We start from the raw sequence: 16,860 nt of genomic DNA, 5'->3' as shown, positions 1-16,860 counted from the left end.
CGATGGGGAAGGGAAAGGAAGCCAAACGTGTCGTCTCCCCGTCGCGGGATCGCAAACGATGGCTATTAATTGCACGAACTTGCGCGGCGGAGCTTTGCCTGGATGCCTGGACTGCGCCAGAGCGGCCAAAAACCGGGGCGGATCCAGCGCCGGCGGCTTCTGTGTGGTCGATTCCAAGCCTTACGGACGGTGTGTCATTCATTCCCTTGCAGTGCCAGTCCCTGACAGGATCCCCCTCTAAATCACTGCACTGCAAGTGCTGTGGTCATTATTGATGTCCTACTCCGTACATCCTGCTGGAACGTCAACAGCTTTCGGAAAGTTTCTCGCTTGCCGTCTGGCGTTCGAAATTAATGCCGACGACGCAGTGCGCCACACCAGAAACACAATCAATCAATCAATCAATCAATCGTGCTGCCTACCAATGCAGGTCCCCACCCACCGCATCCAAAAATAACCCATGACAGTCTCGGTCGCCCAGGAGGGACGAGACATCCACGCCAGGCCGCTAATGGATTTCTAAATCATGGGTGGATAGTTACACAGTACGCAAGTGTTGGCTGACAAAAACTAGGTATAGAGGATAAAGAGAAAAAACAAAATAGAAAAAAAAAAGATTCAAAAAAGAACTGCTAATTTGGCCCAATCAATCGGTCTCCATACGGTTTCCTTGAGCTGAATCCTTGACATGATCCCGAACGCCCTGGAGGAATGCCTCGACAGCATCCCCACCACCCAGTGGAACCCCCCCTCTACGCATAAATCCTCCATTTGCAACCGGAATTCTAAGGGCTTCGCTAATGCTCGGTAATCCGCCATCCCGAATGGCCACCGTCAAACTTGCCAGACTCTGCGCGAATTGAGGCGAATGGAGAACCTTACGAAGGATGTCTTTCTTCTGCGTGAGATCGAGTGACCCCAAGGCCGCTTGAGCGATGTCAGGGTCTTGATCGGCCGCCGCCGCCTCGTCGATGTCGTTGTCCTGCGCCAAGAGGAGCAGCGACGGCGGCAGAAAGTTCAGGAGATTGTCAACGGTCTGGTCGTCCGCAGATTCCAAGAAGGGTAGTGTAGTCGAAGGTAAAAGAAGATCTTGCAGAGTGGTGAAAGGCCTCTCGGGGTCTTGGGACTGCCTCGAGCCTCCTTGCAGGGACTGCAGGAAGCTGCTCACGACAGATGAGGGATCCGAGTCAGCAGCTGCCCTATGAGCCAATGCTAGTTAGCCCGCGTTCACGAGGAATTAAGGTCTCATCATGGCCAAAGCACCCGAGGAAGCAAGTAACCGGGCCAGTATTGTTCAAGACTAGAGACAAAAAAAAAAAACTGTTGAGATATGTACCTACGCTCTTCCACCATCAGCACCACCTTCCCTCGATCCCTGGCCCTCCTCCCGGATATCACCGCCAGTTGCGTCCGGACCTGCGCCTCCGCTGTTGCCTCCATGGTTATGGCTCGGATCATGATCCACACCTTCGACGTCTTCCATTGTTTCGTCGTCATCACCACCGGACGGACCGCCCCGGGGAAGGTTGGCAATCTCATGCTCCACGTCAACCTCTTCGCCCATAAGCAGAGTGTTGACGATCTCTCCCAGCTTGAGATCCCTGGGGCTGAAGTAGCTCAGCTTGCCTCTCTCATGTTGCGTCTTGGACTGCAACCAGAAGAGATACCGCTGGGAGCTGGAGGAGAACTTCAAGACATAGATCCGACCATTGGTAGGAGCCTCTTTCCCGGCGGGCTGGTAGGGGATGAAGGTTCCGTCGGCAGGGACCATTACCAGGTCGAGCTCGGGTTCAGTGTGAGGAGCCGTTCTGGGGCGCCAGCAAAAGTGTACCAGCTCATCTTCGGAGTAGAGGTAGATGTAACCGGGGGTGGAGTTGGGCTTTACGACGGGGGGTTCGCCGGTCTACCATAGCGCCAAAGCAAAGTTAGTGGTGTGATGCACAGACAGACGGGGTGAACAAGGCAATACTGGCTTGACCAAATAGGGTGCCAGCGACCAGGCCATAACTTGGGCATCCGACTCACCTCCAGGTCACAGATACCCGCTTTGAAGGTAATGATCGGAGTTATAGACATGATGAAGGGATGTGATTATGAACAAGATGAATGAGATCCTCGAGAGTATAGACGTCTCCTTCTGGGTTAGATACGATGTGAATCCGCACCGACGTCGGAGGCGGGGAATGGGAGTGTGGGTGGAAGTGGGAGTGGTTGACGACAGAAGCTGATGGAGAGCAGCGATGTACGTCAGTTGCTAGCCGCAATAATGGCCGTGAGCTCGGCTGCGCAGGCGGTGTCTCCGGAGCGCCGAAGGGTTGTCTTGGCGGGCCGGAGTTCCTGCCTGAAGCTGCCTTAGGCCGGCACCACCGCTATCGGGCTATCGCTATCAGTCACCCTCCGAATCGGCACTAGCGTGATTCGGCTAGGGCTCGCGTCCACACAAACTCACACTTTCCCATGCTGGGGCGCAAGTAGCAAGTCACACATCAACTCCAACAACCACCCGCCGTCGACAACCACCACCCTCCCCCTACATTCTTTTCGACCTTCTTCGTCCCCAGCAGCCAATATGTCGGACTCTACTGTTGGCCAGACGAAGCAGTTTGGAAAGGGCCAGAGGACTGTGCCGCACCCGGCTCAGAAGGCCCAGAAATGGTACCCCGTTGATGACGAGACGCAGCCCAAGAAAGTCAGTACCACACACACACACCCCTCGCAAAAGCGGGAAATATACGGAGGAAGGAGATGCGGTTTCACTATGAACAAATGCGACGGTTTGCGCTGGTCATGGGAATTGGGGGAGATCCCCTTTCCCGCCGGAAGTGGGAAACCCACGACCAAGTGTTCGAAGAACCATATATGAAGTTGAAGAGGTTGATAAGGGAATCGCATCTCTTCGCCTTTGTGTCTTCCGAAATTACGAAACTCATTCCCGGTCAGGGAATTGAATTGGAAAACAGACAGTTCTGACAGTCATTGTTTTTTATGCATATAGGTCCGCAAGACTCTGCGTCCCGCCAAGCTCCGTGAGAGCCTCAAGCCCGGTACTGTCCTGATCCTCCTCGCCGGTCGCTTCCGTGGCAAGCGTGTCGTTCTCCTCAAGCACCTCGAGCAGGGTGTTCTGCTCGTGACCGGACCCTTCAAGATCAACGGTGTTCCCCTCCGCCGTGTCAACGCCCGCTACGTGATCGCCACCAGCACCCAGGTTGACATCACCGGTGTTGACGCCCAGACCATCGAGAAGGTCTCCGCTGCCGACTACTTCACCAAGGAGAAGAAGGCTGAGAAGAAGACCGAGGAGGCTTTCTTCAAGCAGGGAGAGAAGCCCGAGGTATGTACACCTATCGTCGGGACTCTCGGGTTGAGAGTTCCCGCAACGTGCGACATGACCGGATACTGATATGGAATCTTCCCCCCCAACAGAAGAAGAAGGTTGCCAGCGCTCGTGCCAGCGACCAGAAGGCCATTGACCAGTCCATCCTGGCCTCCGTCAAGAAGGAGAACTTCCTTGGCAGCTACCTCGCCACCACCTTCAGCCTCCGGAACGGTGACAAGCCCCACGAGATGAAGTGGTAGATGTGTGACGCGGCGGCCGCGGGTTCGGTAATTATTGTGGAGGAATCCTGCGAGGGGCGGCTTAGATTGCAAGGTCGGCATTCCCACTGTGGGAAGCGGTTTGCAGCGCAGGGGGAGCAGCTCATGAAATCTATGTAACTCGATTCTTGGCCTCATGTTTGCTTAGGAATTGCGGTTTTTAATGCGGAAAAAAAGAAGACCGGATGTTATCTTATTTCACGAACAGTTCCCTCCAGCGTGTGGCCGTCTTGCTTTGATAACTGAGCCGAAATGAAAAGAAAAAAAGAAGAATACCTTTCCAGCTGCTGCTCTGTCCCTCTCGGGTGAGGCTGGGAGTCTTTCTCATTCATGTTCACTACGATATCTCTCCAATTTCCAGGTTTGGGCGGAAATCTAAAAATTTGGGAATTCAAGTTTTTTTCTTTTTTTTATAAAAAAACAAACAAACAGCTTTTCCTTTAGGTCCACCATTCCACACGTGCACACACACACACCATGTGCACCTTTCGTATATGAATTGCCTTGTGTTTGTTTTTTCTCGTTGGTAGTTCTATTGACATCCGGACTCTTCGTTGCAACTGCGACTCCGACTGCGACTGCGACTGCGACTGCCCCGGGAACGCCGGTTCCCCACCCCACAAATCACAAATCACATAACAAATTGACCACAGGCCCAGCGCATCCATATCTATTACGCAATACTACTACTAGTCTCCAGAGTCCAGAGTCCAGTCTCCAATCAATCAATCTCCAATTTCCAGTCTCATCTCCAGATCCCCCAACCCCAGAACCACCCAACATGCATCATAAAACATAACCAGCGCGTAACATCATAACCTGACATGACATGACATAACATAACATTACAGCATAGCATCGCATCCATCATCCATCATCCATCATCCCATCATCCACCATGATCTCATACGCATACCAATCAATCAAGATCAATCCGACTGCACCGTCCTCCTCAACCGATGCTGTCTCTGCCTCTTCCTGGCATGCTTCTCAATGGCGTGTTCAACCTTCTCCTCGAACCGTTCGCTCTCCCTCTCCGATTCAGGCAACGGCACCCGAGCCGCCGCCGCCGCCGTCGTACTAGGACTACTACTGGGCCAACTACCAGTAGCACCACCCGGACCTTCATCAAGGGCAATCACCTCCTGGTCAATGGCCTCTTCCTCATCCTCTCCCACCCCAGTCCGAAACATCCAATCCATGACACCCCAGGGACCGAAATTCCCTTCGCCGCGTCTATGCAGATGCATCTCGGTACGGCGCGCAATCCTCCCGAGGAAGAAATCCGTCGGCATCACGGAGTAGCCGGAGAACGCGAAAGTCTCTTCCAGGGAAACAAGCAGCAGGTAGATGGCGTAGGTGACCATGTGGAGGCGGAAGACCGCAGCGGGGATCAGCGTGGGAAAGACGTTGCCGATCAGGTAGGATATAGGGTGGTCGTAGTGGGCTGTAAGGGGGTACGGGGCGCGGAGGGAGTGGTACCAGGATTCGTGGTACTGGGCGACGTGACGTCGGAGGAAGTCTTTCTTGGAGTGGAGCACGTGCCGGTGGATAGTGTATGAGAGGGCCTGTTTGAGTTGATTACACGGTTAGATGCATGGGTCTTGGTTTGTTGTTCATCGCGGTGCGCACGCGCAGCTGTATAGACTCACCTCCCTCGCGGCAAAGACAATGATCAGGTCAATCACGGTGTCCCAAGGCATGGGCACCCTGAATGTGACTCTCAGTGCACTCCGCGTCCTGAAGTAGGCTATCCGGATGGTCTCAATGGTGGCTTGCACTGCAATGCCCAATGCGAGATTGAACAGCGACCATCCTGCAACTTTGAAGTCCTGGAGTCGGATCTTGCTCCGCTTACTTCCTGCCGGGAGGCCGAACTCGCCCTGCGCCTTAAGCACCACGGCTGCTGAAGGCGTGAAGATGTCGAAGAGGAAGAACAGCAGGGACGGGAGGACATAAAACACCAGTCGCACGGCTATAGTGCCGATCAGCTCGACCTTGAAGGGGGAGTGCGACAGAATAAGGGTCGTCCAGGTCATGTAGAAGAAGATCACATTGAGGGTAGTGCTGTAGGACGCGATGGACGGGAGCACAAACAACGCGAGAAACGGGACAGCAAAGACGGAAGTCATGGCGTAGTATAGGCTCTGCCAATGGGTGATACTATATGTCATTGCATTGCATGTGCTTCCAGCCGCACTTTATACATTGGAAGGGACGATAGGCTCAAAGGACTCGCAAAGGTCGAAAGAATAATGGGCCGTGCAATAATAATGCGACGGGCGGCGGCCGCGCGACGTCACGACCCACCCACCTGCCCTAAATCGGATTCTTCTTTGATGGCCCGGCGCCTGTCTCTTTGTTGCATCCAAGCGGATGCTGATGTTGACTCCTCGGATAAAGGAATGAAACAGACGAGTGCCCAAGGGAGCGATGGCTTGGTGGAGGCTCTAGAATGCCGGAATCAAAGAACTGTCGGGTGCCTGCCAAGGGTCGCGTTCTGCCAAGGCGCGTCCTTGTCTGGTACATATTTACTTCAACCCCGCGCTCAGAGCTTACACGTGGGGAGTAGGTAGTAGACATTGGAACAGGGAAGCAATCTAATTAATAAAGCTTTCGTACACGTACATGAGGCTGAAGGACAAACATAAGAATGGCCATAAGAATGAACAAGGGACGCTCAGGGTATCTAAGCCATGCACCAGACAAGACACAAAGCATAACAAGACCACATTTACTTCGACTTCTGGATCGGGCGGGATGGGATGCCGTTCTTCACCCCCCAGTACCAGGCCTGCCTTCGAAGATCAGGGCTCACATGGATGAAGGCCAAGTTACTGAACCAACCGAGGAAGGTATCGCGGATGAAGGAATTCCGTTGGCTGGGGCCAAGGGCTGCCCCCTTCATCACGTCGCCGACGAACATGGTAGTGATCATGTACTCACCCCTCTCAAGAGCCTTGATCGCAATGTTTGCAACCTCTCTCGGGGCCTGGGGCTTGTCGGCAGCCTCCAGCTTCTTGGTGAGCTCGGGCTTCATCTTCTGTTCGTTGTCGAAACCCGGACTGAGGATGCCCATCGGGAAGACCGTGTGCACCTTGACATTGGCAGCTGGAGTCTCGTGTCGATTCTTGGACGAGCGAGAGCCATTGTACATCTCAAGCTCCTGGCTGAGTGTATCAGACAACGAACGGATCGCAGCCTTGGCAGGTGAGTAAGGTGCATAGCCGGCAATAGGCACAAATGCGAGGGTGGAACAAGTGAAAATGAGGTGCCTCGTTGGCGTCGGCCTCTGTTGGCTGGGGCTGATAGGTGCAAGCCACCGCTTCAAGATCGCGTGGGCTGTGTTGGCAGCTGTCCAGTAGACCGTGTCCATCTGGTCTCGCATCGTCTGCACGGATGTTTCGGCGAAGAAGCCAGGATGACAGTATCCTGCACAGCACCACACAATATCGGGAGAATTTCCGTCGTTCCACTCAGTGGCTTCTGCCATGACACGCTCACACTCGGCAGCCTCGGTCAGGTCTGCACTAATGTAGTGGAATCGTTGTCTGTCGACATAGTTTGCCGATCCCTAAGAAATTGTTGGCTGTTGTTGACACAAGAGCATGGCTAGATGCTGTACATACCTTGACGGCCTCGACGGCCTCTTGGAGTCTCGAGGTAGTACGTGCAACGAGCACAATGTTGGCACCCTTCTCGGCGAGTTGGCATGCAACAGACTTGCCCAAGCCCTCAGAGCCTCCCGTAACGACGATGGTCTACAGAACGAACAGGTGTCAGCTCGTGGTCATTGCACAGAAAGAAGGGGGTGAGCTTTACCCTGCCCTCAACGACGAAGCGGTTGCGCGAGAAGCCGAACATCTTGCTAGCTGTGTATAGGAATAGTCCGCAAAGAATGGTATAAATTCCCAATGTCGTGGGAGACGAGTCGTAAAAGACAGTGGGTAACGGTGGATGCATGGAGGAAGAGAGAAGAGGAGAACCGGGAGGAGGAAATCGGTAGTTTATGAGAGGGTCGGGGGTTTCCTGTCCGGGGCAATTGCTCGTTTGGAAGGCGGGTTGCTGGCGGCGCTGGATGGAGAAGGAACGATTGAAGCACCTCGGCCGACCTGCGCGCCCGCATACCATACTTACTTTAGTACTTAGCACTACTGCGATCATAATTCAAACGGTGCAAACCCCGCCTGCCCCGTGCGGTTTAGCGCCATCGGGGCGGTGAGCGACCCGCCCAAAATTTTATTGCGAGACTTTATCGATCCGGTCCGAAAGGATAGCATTCTCTGCCCATTATTCCCATTTCAAGTTCAATCAACAGCCTGTCATGGCTAAGAAAAGAAAGGCCGGCGGTCGCCCTGCGGGCCCCAAGTCAGACAACCACGGTCCCTCCAAGTTCGCCGTCGAGGAGAGATTCGACGATTCCGGGGATGAGTTCCAGGCCGGTCGCGACCAAATCCTGTTGGAAGAGGCGCCAGAGGCAAAGAGACGCCGGAGAGTAATTGAGGAAGGTTGGTTGTACAATAGCATAGACATGTTCCCGATCAGTGTGTCTCTAACTGCAGTTTTACTACAGAGGAAATGTTCCAGCCGTCAGACGAGGAGATTTTGGGCTACGATTCCGCCGAAGACGACGACGATGATCTTGACGAGGACAATATTGAGGAGGACGATGATGACGAGGACGACATGGGACTGAAATCGAAATCCAAGCGCGGTGCCAACCAGGACTCTGATGCATCTGGCGACGAAGAGGACGGTATCGCTGCTTGGGGTTCCTCGAAAAAGGACCTCTACAACGCCGATCAGATCGAGACAGAAGCGGATGCCCTCGAGGAAGAGGAGGAAGCTAAGCGGCTCCAGCAGAAGCATCTGCAGGCAATGAACGAGGAGGATTTCGGCTTCGATGAAACGGAATGGGTCGAATCCGGCAAGGCACAGGATGAGGAGGACAACGGAGTGGTGACCGAAGTGCTTCCCCAGATGGAGATTACGGACGATATGAGCGATGAGGAAAAGATGAAGATCTTGAGGTCAAGATATCCCGAATTCGAGCCGCTATCGAAAGCTTTCACCGATCTTCAGGCTACGCATCAGACCCTCGCCAAGGCCGCTCAGGATTTCAACGCCGACGACGACTCAGACGACGCCCCAGAGTTCGCGCCTGTTGCCGTCATCAAGTTCCGCGCGCTTTCCGCCTACCTTGGCTCCATCAGCATGTACTTCATGCTCTTGACATCCGGCACCGACGCCTCCGGGAAGCCCGCTCCGCTATCACCGGCCGAGTTACGAGCTCATCCAGTCATGGGAACCATAGTCAAGTTCAGAAAACTCTGGGACAATGTCAAAGATATCAGCGAAGCCGAACCGGAGGAGATCTCCCAGGATTCGGATGCTGACTCCGAGGACATTGACGAGATTATGTCGGACGCATCTGAGCCCAAGCAGAAGGCCAAGAAGGGCAAGCAGACGCCAGCCTCCAAGAAGGAGAAGAAGGTCTCGAAAGCGCAGCGCGCAGCCGAGGCCGCCCAAGCCGAGGCGGAAGAACGCAGGGCTGAGAGACTTCGCCAGACTGAAGCCAACCTGGCGGATCTTTCGAAGCTTGTTGCCGCACCAGGCAAGAAGCGCACACAGAAGACTAAGACCGTGGCCAAGGATCTGGACGACTCCGATTTCGGTGATGAGGATGCTCTCACCGCAAAGGAGGCCGAAGAAAAGGCCAACCAGAAGCGGTCTCTCCGTTTCTACACCTCACAGCTTGCACAGAAGGCCAATAAGCGCAGTGCGGCTGGTCGGGACGCTGGTGGTGACGCAGATCTTCCTTACCGGGAGCGCCTGAGGGACCGTCAAGCTCGCTTGAACGCGGAAGCCGAGAAGCGTGGTAAACAGAGGCTGAAGGAGTCGGAGCAACTGGGTGGCGACAGTGACGAAGAGGATCACCGGGTCGCGAATCAACTCAGGGGCGAAGAGAAGTCCGATGACGACGATTACTACGACATGGTCGCGGCTCGTGGCAAGCAGCGCAAGGATGACAAGAAGGCGCGTGCCGATGCTTACGCGGAGGCTGCTCGCGAAGGCGGCCAGGTGGCGATCCACGAAGAGGTCGGACCAGACGGCAAGCGTGCCATCACCTACCAGATCGAGAAGAACAAGGGTCTCGCACCCAAGCGCAGCAAGGACTCCCGCAACCCCCGTGTCAAGAAGAGGAAGAAGTTCGAGGAGAAGAAGAAGAAGCTGGGCAGCATTCGCCAGGTCTACAAGGGCGGTGAAAGCCGTGGTGGATATGGTGGTGAACTTACCGGTATCAAGAAAAACCTGGTCAAGAGTGTCAAGCTCTAGCCTCGGTCTTGCTTCTTACTTTTCCTTTCTTGCCTCGCCTACCGCACTGGAGACATACATTACTGGCGTTCGATGTGTGCAAAAATGGGTCTTTGTGTGTACATATATAATTCTTCTGATGATGATACAAACTTTTGTTTGACTGTGTCCTTCCTACATTTGCGTTCAAAGTAAAAAAAAAAAAAAAACCCTTCTTTTCTTTTTTTTAGTAGTTTATGGATTCAGCTTTCATGAGCTGGTGTTTTTGAAGCGCAGAAAGGAAAACTCGGCAAGTGAACTTCTTCACAACTAACTTAAAGTGCTACCTCCGCGTAGAGATATATAGTGCCCACCCACCACCCGTCATCACCCTGACACATCGAAAAGTTTCATTTCAAGCTCATCCCTCACAGAACTTGAACTCAAGTCAGTCTTTGAGAGATCCCAAGACAGGAATAGTCTTGCCAACTTGTCCTAAAGCGTAGAAAATAGTTAGCCTCTACTCCCGTGCAGGTCATCGGGATTGACCATACAGCTTCCTCCAGCGCCTGTGTCTCTTCGGTAGAAAGCAGGGCACAAGCGGCAATCAGATTCTCGCCACGAGCCGAAAGAGAGGCGATCTCGTCTGCCCGGTCAACAATTGCCTGGCTAATACCATTCATGGCGGCGCAACTATATCGAGTAAGTGTGCGACATACAGCAAGGATGTCTGGTTCTGTGGCAAGACAGGACGTACATTGTTCCATAGCTCCGATTGCTTCGACCTAGACGGAAGCTAAAGTAATGTATATGGCTTAGTGTAAACAAACCCAATAGAAGCATTGTTTCAAAAAGAAAGGAGCGCTGTACTTATAGAGATACGTGATTTGGTCTTCAGCATCGCGCGGGTTGTCGCACACCCGGATCTCCATATGGCCGAGTTGTAACTGTGGACTGGGTTTGAGGAACCCGTTCTCGAGTATCTCGTGGAAGTGTGTTGCGGCGATGACTTTGGGCGCATTCTCCAAACCTAGTAGGTGCTTGAGAACTCCACATGCTAGGCCGATGCCATCTGCGAAGCCAGTTGACTATTAGATTTGTTTGGCTTTTAGAATTGCCAATCCACAAACCGTTTTCGTTGGTTCCTTTCCCGAATTCATCGATCAACAGCAGACTCCGACTGGTCATCTGTTTCAGGTCAAATGATATCTGCTGAAGATCATTCATGAAGGTGCTCTGGATCTAAGGCCGGGGGTGATAGCTTAGAGATTTTGCATAATGAGTCGGTTGTATGTTTTACCTACCTGGGAGACGCTGTCTTGAGTATTCGACTTCACCAAAATCTTGTCGATGATCCCGATCTCTGCGCTTTTAGCTGGAACGAAACTACTAATATTAGTTTTGCGTTCATCGACATATGAAAAGGTTTGACTGGGAATGTACCTTCCGACCTGTGCCAGATAGGCGATCAGTGCGACCTGCAGTACTCATTACTGATGATCCCTGCAACGGAGGAGATACTTACTTGTTTCATGTAGACACTCTTTCCAGAATAGTTTGGTCCTGTCAACAGCAACATACTCGGACCAGATTCCGTATTGGTCTGAGCCAGGATAGCCCCTGACGTCTGACCGAGGGGTTCTGATGGCACTCCCTGCACCTTTCCACTTACAAGAAAGGCATCATTAGGAACATATGATGAGACGGTAAGTTCTTGCAACATGTGTCTTGTTTCACATTAGCTTGACAGGAAGTATTATCTCCCAATGAGCTTACCGGCCACCCTTGATTTTTATGATACCTTCTTGCACCATATTGGGGCGCACCAGATTGTATGAACTTGCAGTTTGGGCCATTGCTAAAAGGCTGATACCATCGATGTAAGATGGATTCAATGGTGTAAGATGGATCATACCTGTCAAGTTGCCCACATATGTCCGACGCTTCTAGAAGCACCTTCTCGTATTGAAGCACTCTTTGAGCGAGATCGTAAACAATCTCAATCTCTTTTTCTAATAGCATGCGTTCAGTCAGAGTTGAACCTCATACGATATGCCAAGGATAGAGGACAAACCGCATATAAGACCGTATATATCGCCTAGCTTGTCATCCATCTCCCTCATCCTGAAATCCTTGAAGTACGCTCTGTTTTCCGTAAGGAACATAAGCTCCCAGTCGTCTTCTGCGCCCCTGTAAGCAGCATCACCCGCCTCGTTCAGCGGAATTGCTATGTTGAATCCGAGTTGAGGAAAATAGATAACATTCACATCTATCTCGGAACTTTCTGGAATGGTCGTGGCAATTTCGATTGCGACCTGCTTCAATAGGCTATTCAGACCGTCATACCTATCTTTCATACGATCGAGTTCCCTATCGATTCCTGGCTTGACGACTGTTCTTCCCTGCTCCTCAGAGCTATCGATGTCGACCTGTAATTTTGAATGCAATGTTCTGCAGATGCGTGAGAAGACTTACTATTTCCTGTATCATCCTTCCAACTCTGAACAATTGAGCTGCTTCAAAGATACGGAGAGCCTGTATCGTGGTCAGTATACATCATGCAGCGATCTCGTCAAAGCTTACTTTGCCATGTAAAGCCAGATTGCTTCCACCGGATGTCTCCCTTAGGGCATCATGGATGTCGATACCGTAAAAAGCAAACTTATAGCACATTAGTGACTGCCATTTGATCGCGCTTCACTCACGACGACATACAGCCAGTAAAGTAGCCCAAACAGTTGTCTTGAAACCCATAATTTTCCCGCTCCCAGTGCTGATTCCTTTCCGAAGATTGACCATCACCTGGCGGAGATTCTTGATATGCTTTAAACCTTTGATCATTTTGTCCAAAGGATTGTAATTGTCTGTTCGAAGATATGTACCAACAAAGGCATGTCGCTCCTTGATGACATCAAGATCCACGCTGGGACGGAGAAACATCTGTTTGAGTCGGTTTCTTCCCTGAGGTGTATATGCGAAGCGTTGGAATAGACCATAAATCGAAAGGCCTTCTTTCGACGAGGATGACCTCCTCCCTGGGCCTTGATTGACCATACTAGGATGAGACTCGGACTCCATTATCTGAAGCGCTAGTAAAGTTCTTCCATTGACGAACCTATTTCATTGTAAGGTCTTTTCCCGGTTAAACTAGAGGAGTAGGCGATTACTCACATAGTCCCAGTCAAACAGAACATTTCAACGAATGACACTCGAAATACGCTATCACTGGACGCTGCGATCGAGGTTTTACGTCTCTGCAGATACGCGAGAAGGGCACCAGCACAGCCGATCGTCACCGTGTTCTCCATCTCAATCGAGGCGGACATATGCAGAAGTTTGCCTTCCTGCAATGTGAGATCCATGCTCTCCGCATCCATTTGTTCATTATCAACCAGCCCATTGTGTGGTACCAAGAACCTGATGCGTTGTTCGTGTCGCGACGATATCTCCAAAGCCACTAGCTTGTTTTTTGCGTTTGCGTAGTTGAATTCTTGGGATGGGCGTACATCGAGTTGGTAGGGAAGATAGGAATGAGTATCTGTAGAGAGGACAAACTCAGCAAACTTCATTTATGAAACTATCATTACATTGTTTCACATACCACTGTCTTGCTCAGTTGCTCGTCTTTCCTGGAGGCTGTTGTGGTCAACACGGGGTGAGATCAAGAGCACGGTAGGCTTAGTTTGAAGAATCACTTCGAGATTGTCAGCTCATTTGACAGGAGTATAACGAGGTAAACCAACAGCTTTCGATAGTCTCCGCCCTGGAGTACCGCAGATCGCCTAGGAGATATAGCTTCTCCTCCTGGGCAGAGTAGTAAGAACATCCCACTGTACCCGATTCTTTCATGTCGATTGCCACCACGACTTGTTCAAGCTCATCATCGATGGATCGTTCATAGAGACTATTCCCAGTCCAAAAATTTCCAGCACTGCTTGAAGCAGGTGGAATTGCTGTCCGAGTGCCTTGGGAACTGAGAAGGCTGTGTGATGTCGGTCGTGGGCAATTGTCGTTGATGAACCGGGCATTAACAGATTGTGGAGTCATGTGTGGGAGATGTGCCGCTCGTTTTCTCTTCCCAGACGACTCCATGGTACATGCAAGAGTGCTCTAGAGGCTTGCATACAGGGAAAGGGGTGCCATGCACTGAGAAAGGTGGTGTCTGAGAAGCTTGCCAGAGCGGCACAGCCCAACCCGGTCAAGTGACATCCAGGATTTACAGAGGTTTGACATTGATCGCCTTAAATCATGGATTATTCTGCAAGTATTATATATATACATATACAAACAGTTGATTTAAAGCATATGGTACATCAGAGATCATGCTATGATACAAACAAAAGTGGAGAGTACAAGTCATAAGGTCATCGTCTTTTTAACGCCCCTGCAAGAATCCAACCAACCGTAGCACCAGATACCCAACAATCCCAAGACAGTCATTCAAGAAGTTTCAGCCTCGGTCGCCTCTGCTGGTCCTGCTACGACGGCAAGGCCACTCTTGTCGGCATTGAAGGTGACGCGAGCAGTTTGTCCAGACGTGACTTCACCACGGATGATCTTGTCGGCCAGCTTGTTGCCAATTTCTTTAGAAATCAAACGATTGAGAGGACGAGCGCCGTACTTGGGATCGTAACCCTTTTCACAGAGCCACTCCTTAATCTCGTTATCAACCTGCAGGGTCATACGTCGATCGTCGAGTCGTGATTGGAGTTCCTTAACTCGAATATCGACGATATCCCTAAGAGCGTCGCGAGACAATCTCTTGAAGATAATAAATTCATCCAGACGATTGAGGAATTCCGGGGCATAGGCAGACTGGACAACATCCATGACAGATTTCTTGATCTCGGGTGAAATTTCATCACTGCCGTTGTCTTTGGAGTGTAGGGAATCGGCGCCTACGAGGATGTCGGCACCCAGGTTCGACGTCAGAACAATTAGAGTATTCCTGAAGTCGACTTTGTGGCCTTGGGAGTCTGTCAGGAATCCTTCGTCGAGCACCTGCAGCAGCAGAGCAGAGATATCGCGATGTGCTTTCTCGAACTCGTCAAAAAGCAGCACTGCGTATGGCTTCCGCCTGACTGCTTCTGTAAGTTGGCCTGCATCATCATAACCGACGTAGCCAGCCGGTGAGCCGATCAGGCGACTGATAGTGTGCTTCTCTTGGAATTCGCTCATATCAAACCGGACGACAGCCGACTCGGTGGAGAACAAGAACTCGGCCATTTTCTTGCAAAGCTCTGTTTTTCCAACACCAGTAGGACCCAGGAACATGAACGAGGCTAGTGGCCGGTTTTCTCCGCTAAGCCCTGCCCGTTGCATGCGAACTGCATCGGCGACCGCGGAGAGTGCCTCATCCTGTCCACGAACAGATTTGCGCAACGTGTCTTCCATTTTGATAAGTTTTTCAACCTCCCCGGCCATGAGTTTGTTGACAGGGATGCCAGTGGTCCGAGATACCACATTTCCTATGTCGTCGGCAGTTACTGAGTCGTGAATCAAATTGTTCTGGCCACTTGTAGCTTGCTCCTCGCCCTCCTTGGGCAGCTTGGCTTCCAGAACCGGGATGGTCGAGTATCTCAGCTCACCGGCTTTCGCGAAATTGCCTTCTCTCTGGGCCTGTTCCAGTTCGAAACGAACACGCTCCAGCTCCTCCTTCGTGCGTTTAAGCTCATCGATTTCAGCCTTTTCCTTTTCCCATGCCTCGGTCAGTTTGGCCGCTTCTTCCTTCTTGGCCTTCAGGTCATCCTGCAGCTTTTCGCGTCTCTCGCGACTACTAACGTCGGTTTCCTTGCGAAGAGACTCCAGTTCAATCTGTATAGTGGTGATGTCACGGTCGAGCTCTCTGATCACGTCAGGCTTCGATTCTTGCTGCAAGCGTAGGGCCGATGCCGCCTCATCAACGAGATCGATCGCCTTGTCCGGAAGGAAACGGTCGGTAATGTAACGGTTGCTGTAAGTTGCCGCAGCTACCAGGGCGCTGTCCGTAATCCGAACACCATGGTGGACTTCGTATTTGTTCTTAATACCACGCAGAATAGAGATCGTAGCAGCTACCGAGGGCTCGCCGACTTGAATGGGCTGGAATCGTCTCGCCAAAGCGACATCCTTTTCAATCAACCTGTACTCGTTCAAAGTTGTAGCGCCGCAGCATTGAAGTTCACCGCGGGACAATGCCGGCTTGAGAAGATTGCTGGCATCGATACTGCCCTCTGCTTTTCCCAACCCAAGCAAGGTGTGGAGCTCATCAACGAAGAGGATCACGCCCCCTTGCGCATCCTCGACTTCTTTGAGAACATTTTTCAAGCGTTCTTCGAAGTCACCCCTGAACTTTGCTCCGGCAATAAGAGAGCCCAGGTCCAAGGAAATGACACGTTTCTCCTTGATGCTTTCGGGGACATCACCCTGAACGATTCTCTGTGCCAGACCATCCATGACAGCTGTTTTACCAGTACCTGCAGCTCCTATGAGAACTGGGTTGTTTTTCGTCCGCCTCGACAACACCTGGATCGTACGATGGATTTCGGCATCTCGTCCGATGACGGGGTCCAGTTTGCCTGCTTTAGCCTTGGCTGTGAGGTCGACACCGTATTGTTCCAACGCTGACTTTTCGGGCTCGCCGCCTAGGTTCATGCGATGCGTGCCTCCGGGAGGATGGGGACGTCCATTGGCATAATTGCGAGCAGGCAGGATCGAGGGACTATGTGTGATATTGCCGTACAAGGATGGCAGCAACCGAGCGCGTGGAAGGGAACGCAGTCCCAGGGACGGTTGAAGGATCCGGTTCGATGACGACAGGGTGGATGGTCGGAGAAGCCGACCCCGAGCGAGTTGCAACCTTGACGACATGGTCGCAGAGGGCAAGAAGAAGATCAATCAATCAAGTCGTACGCTATAGGGCGATTCGCGAGCTCCAGACGCACCTCGACAGGGCCTATATATCCTCTATCTCCGGCTGGCCGTCCGAGTGCC

At 52.0% G+C, this 16,860-nt stretch overlaps 7 protein-coding genes across 7 annotated transcripts; 2 read left to right on the top strand and 5 right to left on the bottom strand.

Annotated features, from left to right (window-relative positions):
• Positions 1–646: 646 nt before the first annotated feature.
• BO70DRAFT_284906 (uncharacterized protein) lies at positions 647–2,076 on the bottom strand (the record flags this gene model as incomplete). The annotated part of the gene is made up of 3 exons (XM_025539140.1): positions 647–1,199; positions 1,341–1,903; positions 2,026–2,076. 3 exons carry the CDS (start codon positions 2,074–2,076, stop codon positions 647–649), a joined length of 1,167 nt encoding a protein of 388 aa, XP_025402602.1.
• A 493-nt stretch (positions 2,077–2,569) lies between these two features.
• Positions 2,570–3,576, top strand: BO70DRAFT_284839 (60S ribosomal protein eL6; the record flags this gene model as incomplete). Its single annotated transcript, XM_025539136.1, has 3 exons — positions 2,570–2,689; positions 2,996–3,331; positions 3,424–3,576. 3 exons carry the CDS (start codon positions 2,570–2,572, stop codon positions 3,574–3,576), a joined length of 609 nt encoding a protein of 202 aa, XP_025402601.1.
• Positions 3,577–4,341: 765 nt separating this feature from the next.
• On the bottom strand, positions 4,342–5,726 carry BO70DRAFT_426215 (sterol desaturase family protein; the record flags this gene model as incomplete). Its single annotated transcript, XM_025547761.1, has 2 exons — positions 4,342–5,162; positions 5,247–5,726. 2 exons carry the CDS (start codon positions 5,724–5,726, stop codon positions 4,524–4,526), a joined length of 1,119 nt encoding a protein of 372 aa, XP_025402600.1. The 3' UTR covers positions 4,342–4,523.
• A 459-nt stretch (positions 5,727–6,185) lies between these two features.
• ksrA (3-dehydrosphinganine reductase) lies at positions 6,186–7,667 on the bottom strand. Its single transcript, XM_025540798.1, has 3 exons — positions 7,417–7,667; positions 7,224–7,355; positions 6,186–7,168 (listed from the first exon to the last, which is right to left on the bottom strand). The coding sequence occupies exons 1-3, from the start codon at positions 7,555–7,557 to the stop codon at positions 6,329–6,331; spliced, it is 1,113 nt and encodes a 370-aa protein (XP_025402599.1). The 5' UTR covers positions 7,558–7,667; the 3' UTR covers positions 6,186–6,328.
• A 222-nt stretch (positions 7,668–7,889) lies between these two features.
• On the top strand, positions 7,890–10,079 carry BO70DRAFT_329813 (something about silencing 10 family protein). Its single transcript, XM_025540797.1, has 2 exons — positions 7,890–8,102; positions 8,168–10,079. The coding sequence occupies exons 1-2, from the start codon at positions 7,919–7,921 to the stop codon at positions 9,928–9,930; spliced, it is 1,947 nt and encodes a 648-aa protein (XP_025402598.1). The 5' UTR covers positions 7,890–7,918; the 3' UTR covers positions 9,931–10,079.
• Positions 10,080–10,275: 196 nt separating this feature from the next.
• BO70DRAFT_384815 (MutS family protein MSH5) lies at positions 10,276–14,086 on the bottom strand (the record flags this gene model as incomplete). The annotated part of the gene is made up of 17 exons (XM_025545683.1): positions 13,632–14,086; positions 13,490–13,582; positions 13,060–13,426; positions 12,604–13,003; positions 12,472–12,549; positions 12,364–12,423; positions 11,963–12,317; positions 11,804–11,900; positions 11,665–11,754; positions 11,414–11,615; positions 11,332–11,366; positions 11,193–11,274; positions 11,019–11,130; positions 10,759–10,960; positions 10,646–10,684; positions 10,443–10,581; positions 10,276–10,383 (listed from the first exon to the last, which is right to left on the bottom strand). The coding sequence occupies exons 1-17, from the start codon at positions 13,978–13,980 to the stop codon at positions 10,276–10,278; spliced, it is 2,808 nt and encodes a 935-aa protein (XP_025402597.1). The 5' UTR covers positions 13,981–14,086.
• Positions 14,087–14,129: 43 nt separating this feature from the next.
• Positions 14,130–16,850, bottom strand: hsp78 (chaperone ATPase HSP78). Its single transcript, XM_025542379.1, has one exon. The coding sequence runs from the start codon at positions 16,735–16,737 to the stop codon at positions 14,329–14,331; it is 2,409 nt and encodes an 802-aa protein (XP_025402596.1). The 5' UTR covers positions 16,738–16,850; the 3' UTR covers positions 14,130–14,328.
• Positions 16,851–16,860: the final 10 nt, after the last annotated feature.

This window comes from Aspergillus heteromorphus, assembly GCF_003184545.1.
Source record: "Aspergillus heteromorphus CBS 117.55 chromosome Unknown BO70scaffold_3, whole genome shotgun sequence".
Classification (NCBI taxonomy): Eukaryota; Fungi; Ascomycota; class Eurotiomycetes; order Eurotiales; family Aspergillaceae; genus Aspergillus; species Aspergillus heteromorphus.
This window is presented reverse-complemented; position numbering and strand designations above follow the sequence as displayed.